The sequence below is a fragment of the Emys orbicularis genome, chromosome 5 (genome assembly GCF_028017835.1).
Source record: "Emys orbicularis isolate rEmyOrb1 chromosome 5, rEmyOrb1.hap1, whole genome shotgun sequence".
Lineage (NCBI taxonomy): Eukaryota > Metazoa > Chordata > Testudines > Emydidae > Emys > Emys orbicularis.
Genome location: NC_088687.1, coordinates 36,718,654 through 36,728,137, shown reverse-complemented (window position 1 = coordinate 36,728,137; position 9,484 = coordinate 36,718,654). Strand labels below are relative to the sequence as shown.

Here is a 9,484-nt window from a genome sequence, read left to right as displayed (position 1 = left end):
AGAGGCAAACTCTTCAGAATAGACAAGCTAAGCTGTGATTTGCCCTGGTACAACATTACCCATGCCTGAAATGGAGGCAAGTTGAACTTGTGCAAATCACAGTTAGTAGCGACTGTCTGCTTACACTATAGGTTTGCACTGATACAGCTGTGCTGGTGGCTGGCCAATAATTGTTGAAATTCTCAGTGTAAACAAAGCCTCAGAACACTCCTATCCCATGACTGTGTTCCTTTTAGTGCCATTTCATGCAATTGGCATGGTCTTCAATAGACCCTCCCCAACAAAGGGAAGTGAAATAGAGTTGGTCTCTTTAAGACCAATCTTCCCCCACCCTCAATGAGCAGGAGAAATGCACTACTTTGCTTTTTCTTCCTACCTATCTTGAAAATAAGCAGGAAGGTGACCCAATACTCCTTCACTGGAGCACAGAAAAAGGAATGCTAACTTGTGTCCCTCTCCCACTGGAACAGCACTGGGGAGAAGAGGGAGGTTCACCTTTGCGTGTGACCCTCCTTAACTTATTGAAGGAGAAATTAAGGAGGGAAGGCCTTTCAAACCCAGCTGTTGCTTCCCCTGCCACCAAGAGATGGATGGCTTTTTTCATTAGAAAGCTATGACCCTCATTTTGAAACTGAGACCAAGTAACCAGATGATAATATTGAGTGTGTATATTTATAGACACATTTTAGAAACCATTTTAAGAAGAAATTTACAAAAACTAAGGGTCCTAAGAAAACCAGATCCTGCAAACACTAACCAACAAACAAGGGGGGAGAGGGAGAAGAGAAAAAAAAAACCATTGTCACAGTAAATAGGTTACATTTTAGATATATTTAAGTTTCAAATTAGGCAAGTGTTTTAAGAAATACCCAAACGGAGAAGGGAGCACAAAACAGACCTGCCAGGGAAGATTAATAAAGATCCATACAAACACCATTTTCTCCCACTTTGGTGAGTACACCAGATTGTGTCAAGTATCAGAGGGGTAGCCGTGTTAGTCTGAATCTGTAAAAAGCAACAGAGGGTCCTGTGGCACCTTTAAGACTAACAGAAGTATTGGGAGCATAAGCTTTCGTGGGTAAGAACCTCACTTCTTCAGATGCAAGTAATGGAAATCTCCAGAGGCAGGTATAAATCAGTACGGAGGATTTATACTGATTTATACTACCAGAAGGAGGCTGCCAGACAACTCTCCAATACCAGATTCTACAGGCCACTTTCCTCAGATCCCACTGAGGAATACACTAAGAAACTGCACCATCTACTCAGGACACTCCCTACACTAACACAGGAACAAATCAACATACCCTTGGAGCCCCGACCGGGGTTATTCTATCTACTACCCAAGATCCACAAACCTGGAAATCCTGGACGCCCCATCATCTCGGGCATTGGCACTCTCACTGAAGGACTGTCTGGATATGTGGACTCCCTACTCAGACCCTACGCCACCAGCACTCCCAGCTATCTCCGTGACACCACAGATTTCCTGAGAAAACTACAATGCATTGGTGACCTCCCAGAAAACACCATCCTAGCCACCATGGATGTAGAGGCTCTCTACACAAACATCCCACACACAGATGGAATACAAGCTGTCAGGAACAGTATCCCTGATGATGACACAGCACAACTTATTGCTGAGCTCTGTGACTTTATCCTCACGCACAATTATTTCAAATTTGGTGACAATATATACCTCCAGACCAGTGGCACCGCTATGGGCACCCGCATGGCCCCACAATATGCCAACATTTTTATGGCTGACCTGGAACAACGCTTCCTCAGCTCTCGTCCACTCACGCCCCTTCTCTACCTACGCTACATTGATGACATCTTCATCATCTGGACCCATGGGAAGGAGACCCTGGAAGAATTCCACCATGATTTCAACAGCTTCCACCCCACCATCAACCTCAGCCTGGACCAATCTACACGGGAGGTCCACTTCCTAGACACCACCGTACAAATAAGCGATGGCCACGTTAACACCACCCTATACCGAAAACCCACCGACCGCTACGCCTACCTTCATGCCTCCAGCTTCCACCCCAGACACACCACACGATCCATCGTCTACAGCCAAGCACTGAGGTACAATCGCATCTGCTCCAACCCCTCAGACAGAGACCAACACCTACAAGATCTTCACCAAGTATTCTCAAAACTACGATACCCACACAAGGAAATAAAGAAACAAATCAACAGAGCCAGACATGTACCCAGAAGCCTCCTGCTACAAGACAGGCCCCAAAAAGAAACCAACAGGACTCCACTGGCCATCACCTACAGTCCTCAGCTTAAACCTCTCCAACGCATCATCAGTGATCTACAACCCATCCTGGACAATGATCCTTCACTTTCACAGACCTTGGGAGGTAGGCCAGTCCTCGCCCACAGACAACCCGCCAACCTTAAGCATATTCTCACCAGCAACCACGCACCGCACCATAACAACTCTAACTCAGGAACCAACCCATGCAACAAACCTCGATGCCAACTCTGCCCACATATCTACACCAGCAACACCATCACAGGACCTAACCAGATCAGCTACAACATCACCAGCTCATTCACCTGCACGTCCACCAATGTTATATATGCCATCATGTGCCAGCAATGCCCCTCTGCTATGTACATTGGCCAAACTGGACAGTCACTACGCAAGAGGATAAATGGACACAAGTCAGATATCAGGAATGGCAATATACAAAAACCTGTAGGAGAACACTTCAACCTCCCTGGCCACAGAATAGCAGATGTAAAGGTAGCCATCTTACAGCAAAAAAACTTCAGGACCAGACTCCAAAGAGAAACTGCTGAGCTCCAGTTCATTTGCAAATTTGACACCATCAGATCAGGATTAAACACAGACTGTGAATGGCTATCCAACTACAGAAGCAGTTTCTCCTCCCTTGGTGTTCACACCTCAACTGCTAGCAGAGCACCTCACCCTCCCTGATTGAACTAACCTCGTTTTCTCCATACTGATTTATACCTGCCTCTGGAGATTTCCATTACTTGCATCTGAAGAAGTGAGGTTCTTACCCACGAAAGCTTATGCTCCCAATACTTCTGTTAGTCTTAAAGGTGCCACAGGACCCTCTGTTGCTTTTTACAGATTGTGTCAAGTGACATTTAAAAAAAAAAATCTTTGGGGACATTACCACAATTTCTTACAAAAGCTTAAATGCTTACCCACCTCTGAGATTAAGTATTATGTTATTATACCTACAGATGCTTAAGTGTGATATGAAATTGCTCCCATCACATGCATTTTTAAAAGCACAAACCAACTCACCAGCAGCCTCTTTGGTTTATCATCATCTGTGCTCCACCACGAACCTCATGGTGGTACCATCAAAGGAGGGCGGGGCAATTATCCTTGGCCCCATTTGCTGGGAGGTGATGCTGATTACCGGCTTCCCCTCTGCCCCCCTGAGCTGGGCAGTGGCGGCTGACGATTGGGATTTACCCGTGGCGATATAATACGGACTTTCCACAAAAGTGGCCTCTCCTCCTCCTCCTCCCCCCAGTGCTGCCCCTGGGCTGCTGGTCTCGGCGGGGGCGCTGACGTCGCTGCCCGGGAGGGAGAGCTGGGTCTGCAGGGCATTAGCTGGCAGCATGGTGGTGGGCAGGAAGCCAGGGTAGATCATGTAGGTGGCACCATACGCCCCCGGGTTTAGCGCTAGCGGGGAGATGGGGAGCGGCATCGGGGCCATGGCCGGCTGCTGGGGCATGGGCACCTCCACGTACTGCCCGGTCTCGGGGTCAAAGAGCCGCTTCTTGAGGGGCTGCTGCACAGGCGCGTCCACCAGGTAGTATTGGCCGGTGCTCAGGTCCAGCAGCACCTTACGCTGCGTCTGCGGGAAGGGCTCGGCGGCCGAGGGCGGCGAGAAGCAGAGCAGCGGCGGGGGCTGCGCCCCGTGCAGGGCGGCCATGGGCAGCGGCTGATGGTAGATGGCGGCGGGCGGCAGCTCCGGGGCGGCCGCAGGCGGGGCGGCGGGGCCGGGCTGCTGCTTGGGGCTGAGGTGGCCCCGGCTCTTGGCGGCGCAGAAAGGCTGCAGGGCGGCGGCGGCCGCCGAGGCCGAGAGCGGGCCCGGGTGGCCGGCGCCTCCCGCGGCCGGCGGCTCCTTGAGTGGCATAGCCAGGTAGTTCCTGCAGTCGGGCCCGGCCGCGTCCTTCTCGGCTTCGCCAGGCCCCTTCCCTGCGGCGGCGTCCGGAGAGAGCTTGAGGGCGCGCGGCCCCGGCCCGGCCTGGCCCTTCAGGCTGTGGAGCGGCGAGGCCGCGGCGGGGAGCTTGGCCGGGGCGGCCGCCGCCGCCTTCTGCGCGGAGCTGATCGTGAAGACGCTGCTTCGCGGCGGCTGCGGGCCGGGGGCTCTGTCCGCGGCGCCCGCCTCCCCCCGGGGCCCGGGCAGGGGCCGGGGCCGTTCCCGCGCCAGGCTCTCGAACGCGGCCGCCCTGGCCGAGACCTTGTCGGACTTGAGGCCGGAGCACGGGAGGGGCTGGCGCTCGGGGGCGGGCGGGGCTGGGGCCCCGCTCCTCGCCTCGGCGGGCCCCGCGGCCGCCCGGCCGCCCCGCTCCTCGCTGGCGATGAGGGAGAGCACGTGGCTGTCGGTGATGGGCCGCGGGTCGCTCTTGCGCTTCCACTCGTGCTTGCTGAAGCTGTACAGCTCCTCCATGCTGCGCACCGCCGCCGTCAGCTTCTCCAGCGCGTTGCGGCTGGGCGGCCCCTTGGCCTCCTCCCGCGGCTCCTCGTCCGCCCCCTTGCCTTTCTCAGCGGGTGCGGGAGCGTGCGGCGGCGGCTGCTGCCGCCAGGGTGCGGAGGCTTTGGACACGATCTTCAGCACTGCGGGCAAGCGAGGGTCGCTCTTGTTGGGGGCGATGGTGGCCACGGGCAGCCTCCCGGAGGTCCTGTGCACCAGGATTGTCCCCTCTGCCGTGGCAGGCAGCACCTTGCCCCCCGTCTCGCCCGGCCCCTTGTCCTCCCTGCTGTTACTGACCGCCTGGCAGGTTATCACCATGGGAGACAGAGCCCTGGGGATCCCCGCTATGGCCAGCTGCCTCGGTTTCTGCTCAGCGCTGCACTGGTCGGAGAGCGCGCTGCTCCTGTCGCTGTTGGTATCGCCCGAGTCGTGGCCGTAGGAGCTCTTGATCAGTTTCCTGACGTCTCTTACCTGGTGAATGGGCCCGGGGACTTTAGGCTTGTTTTCTCTTATATCGCGCACCAAGAATTGCGGCACCTTGTCCAGGCCGTCCGCTTTGAATGCCTTCTGCGGCTGGCCTCGGGGCTCCTCCGCTGCCTTGAAAAGTGTTGGTGCGGTCGCGGCTAGTTTGGGGGTGAGCAGCTTAGCGATGTCAAAGGGGTGATCCTTGCTTGGCTGCACGCTGCCCAGGCTGATCTTGATCTCGGGGACTCTGGGCTTTACAGGGGTGCCAGCCCGAGCCGCATAGGTGGCTGTGGAGTACTTTGTCACCTGCGTGCCAGGCTGCTTTCCCGTGGGGGTGCGCTGAATGTTTGGGACGAAGAGACGAGACATTTTAGTGGACTTGCTGGCTGAGATCTCACCCAGATCGGCCCGCCAGTCGTATTTGGCGGAAGAGAACTGAAGTTTCCCGATGGGAGCTCGCTCTTCTTTCTTCTTCTCTGCCTCTTTCTCTTTCCAGGATCTGAACGCGCTGTTCTGGCTGCGGAGGAAGGTCGCTTTGATTGCCTCCGAGGCGCTCTTCTTAATTTCGCACACGTCGTCCAGGCGCGTTTCCGACAGGGGTCGATCTAGGCGAGGGGTAGACGCCTTGGAGGTCGGCGACTTGCTGTCAGAAAACTCCCCCGGCTCCTCTGCGGTCACAATCGTGTAGTCAGAACTGCCCTCGGAATACCTGGAGTTCTGCCTCTGCATGCCCCCTTCTTTCAGCTTTTCCCTGCCCGAGCCCTCCTGCTCCTTGCCAGGCAAGGACGCGGCCAGCCCCCTGTACGAAGTGTCTGTGATCTCCCCCCTCTCCATTTTGAACTCGTGCTCCCGCTGCATTTTCTTCGATATGACATTCTTGAGGAGGCTGGAGGCGAATTTCGATTTATTCGGGGTGCCCTCCGGGACTTCTGCCGCGGCCAGCCCGGTTTGTTTGCTAGCCTCCTGACCCGGCTCCCTGGGCAGCGTTTCCGGAAGCTCATCTGCGCAACCTGCCCCAGCGGCAACATGTCCAGGACGTTTCGCAGGTCTGGGGACACCAGCATTAACATTGCTGCTAAAATTCAACGTCTCCAACAACGTTACAACCCGGGAGCCCGACTGGATCCGCTTCTCGAAGCACGCTGGCGTTTCCACGTGCGTTATTTCCCCGTCGAGCTTGCTGACCACGAACTCTAGGGCTTTCGTCTGCGATTTATTGGAGCGAATGTAGAACTGGTCACTGCATGTCTTCGCCCCAGCGCTTCTGTGCCATGCGGTAGGTTCGGCGCTGCTCTTGAACAGGTTCTGCTCCGGTTTCTGCCCGAGATTGCCGCACTTCAGGTCTAAATAAGTGGACCATCGGTTGATCCCCAGCGCCTGATCCGAAAGGGACGTGGAGGACTCCCTGGAGCTGAAGTTCAGCGTGTCAAAGTAGGGGTAAGCCAAGCTCCGGAAAGCTCGGGCTGTGAGGTTTCGCACTTCTTTATCCGCATCATCCAGCTCGCTGACCGCGCTGGAGGCACCGCTGGAATATCCCCCCACTTCCTTCGCCCTTATGGCTCCACACCGGGTTTGCAAACGCGCGGGGACAGCGATAAATTTTTTTGCCTGGTCATGAATCGCGTCTTGTTTGAAACTGGCCTTGCGTTCGGGAGCTGTGGAGACACGGAGGCTCATGTCGCCTTCATGCTTGGCAGCGTAAATAATGTTTTGCTTCTCATGCAGGTTGCTAAGCTCATTTATAGCCCGGGAAGTCGGTTTGATTGATAGGAGAATGTGGCCTGCAGCTGGGTTCTCACTCATGTGGCTGGGGTTCTTGGGCTGGCTTTCTTCCGAGCTGGCGCATTTGTCTGTGCTGGGGGTATCGTTTTCAGAGTTAATGCTGACTATCTCCGTACTGCTGGTATTATCGATGCTGTCCGTCTGGTTATTGGCATCGCTGGTCGTGCTGAGATAACAGCTATTGTCCTCCTCCGTCTGCGTGTCCCCGAGGGTCTCGTCGCTCCCAAAGGAGGCGTAATCCACGAAGGAGTAGATCACATTGTTGTCTTCAAAGTCCCACCTGGAGGCCAGACCAAAGTCAAAGTCCATGTCGTGGTCCACCTCGCTGAGCTGGATTTCGTGCGTGGTAATGTAATGCGCCTCCTCGTTAGCAGGGCTGGTCTCGCCGCAGTAGGTGGGCTGGGAAGCCCCCCGGCTCCCCCCTCTTGCTTTGCAGTCAGCATCCTCGTCATCGTCGCTTTCGTACCCAAAGGAAGAAGAGGAGGTTTTGCCCTCGGTTGCGGTGTCATCCGTTTTGGGGAACGCGCTTGCCTTGTTCACAGGGGATGGGCAAGACGACGACGACTCCGGGCAGCCGCTCGGGTAAAGCTGCGTGTTGGGGAGTCCAGACGAAGTGTTTTCATTAGATCCGCCTGAGTTAGAGCCAGCGCTGCATCCCCCCGCCTCATTACCCTTCCTCCCCGGGGACCCCGGGCTGGCCCCGGGTTTAGATTCACGGTCCAAGGATGCTGGATTTCCACTTGCCTCTGGCAGCGCGTTGTGAGCTGAGCAGCTAACAGCGCTGATCTCACAAGCTCCGTTTTTAGGGCTGAGAAAGGCCACTTTTCCTCCGCTCCCTGCCAAAGTCAGCTTTAGGGTCTGGGGACTGGCTTCCCTCCCTCGGGGGAAATCCTGAATCTCCACATAGGTCGATTCCTTGGATGTGATTGTGGTGAATGGCTCTGCAGGGCGGCGCTTCATCCTGCTGCCCTTCGCTCCCGCTCCCCCTTTGTGGCTAGTGGCTCGCTCGCCGGGCGATTTTGAGAGGGCTTCCATGCTTATCCCGTCAGCATGTGGCCGAGGGCGAAGGGAATAGGCGGAGATATGGACCCGGGACTGCAAAGCCGGCGGACACACACGTGTCTCCTGCAGGGTGGTTCCCAGCTTCGCTGCTCGCTGTTCAGTGGTAGCGGTGGACCCAAGAGAGTGTCCCGGCCCGGCTGGGGTGGAGGTGGCGGCTGCTGCTGTTCCTGCTACCGCTACCACTGTCTTGTTCAGGAGCTCCTGAGTACAGTTGTTGGTTTGGCACCGAGAGCTGTCAGTCTGAATGCCATTGGTAACAGAAGTAGCAGCAAGGGCAGCAGCTGCAGCCCGACCCCCAGCCATCCAGAAATGAAGAGAAAGCATATGGAAATTCTTCTATTTCTCCTTATGCTACAGTGGGAGGTTTGCCTCATTCCACGGTCATTATTACGGGGCCGTTAGCCAGCCCCGTTAATGAATTGGCCCTGAGGTGGACGCAGAGAAGACAGAAAAGCACATGTTCTGTTACTAAAAGAGTTACTTTCTGAAGCACACGTTTCATAGACTATTTGCATAGGTGTTGCCATGACACTGAACTAAGGATTTTCAGAAGTTAGGCGCATTGCTTCTCCTTGAGGATAAACTTAAGCAAACCGGTAATGTTCAGTTAACTTTCCAACCGGCGGTCTTTATCTTATGGGTTTCATATGTATTTAAAACGTGTCCACTTAGTCATTGCAAAGGTATCCAAAGCTGTTCTTCCAAGAGCTTTTATCTTACTCCAGCCATGCAGCAAGATTAATGAGAAATCATTTCCCTCCAGGAGTATTTAAACACCTGTGTTTGTTGATATTTGAGCAGTCCTGACGGTCCTGTAAAGAATATTTATGATGAAATGTGAAAACGTTATTTTTACAGACTTAACGAGATCTGATGCTCTGAATAACATCAGGATAACGCTTAAGATGCCAAATGATAGTCAAATTTAACCGGTTTAAAGTTGCGGGGGCCATTCTAGAATGCTCTTGAACTTCTAAAATCAATTGCAAGAAAATTAAAATCCTATTAAACACAAATCAGTTCCGTTAGATGATTTAGTCAAATCATATTTCAAACACATTAAAGCACATGAGACGCAAATGATAACAAGGTATAACAAATAATTTACCCTTTATAAGCCAGAGAAGTAAAACAAGTCTCGTTGTACTGGATCTTCATAGATGTATTTTGATTGATTCAGGAAGAGGGGTCACAGCCGATCAGATGCAAACGGATCTAGCTTTTCTTAGCCACTTTGCTCGGGGTAAAGGCTCTGCTGTGCGGTTTTGAGAGAACAGTGCCACTGGCCAGGTCAAAACTATTAACTATACATAGTTTATGCTGTCATTTATGCCGATTGAATAAAGTACTATTTAAAACGTTCGCAAACACCACAATCAGCCATCACTTACTGGAATCACACTCCCACCAACACATGATGTTGTTACTCATTTTTCTAGTTTCAAATATTTAGAGCAGGGGCTGAGTAT

The 9,484-nt window shown here is 53.7% G+C and overlaps 1 protein-coding gene across 1 annotated transcript; it reads right to left on the bottom strand.

Annotated features, from left to right (window-relative positions):
* Window positions 1-3,323: 3,323 nt before the first annotated feature.
* Window positions 3,324-8,339, bottom strand: C5H4orf54 (chromosome 5 C4orf54 homolog). The gene has a single exon (XM_065404669.1). It carries the CDS (start codon window positions 8,337-8,339, stop codon window positions 3,324-3,326), a length of 5,016 nt encoding a protein of 1,671 aa, XP_065260741.1.
* Between the last annotated feature and the right edge of the window lie 1,145 nt (window positions 8,340-9,484).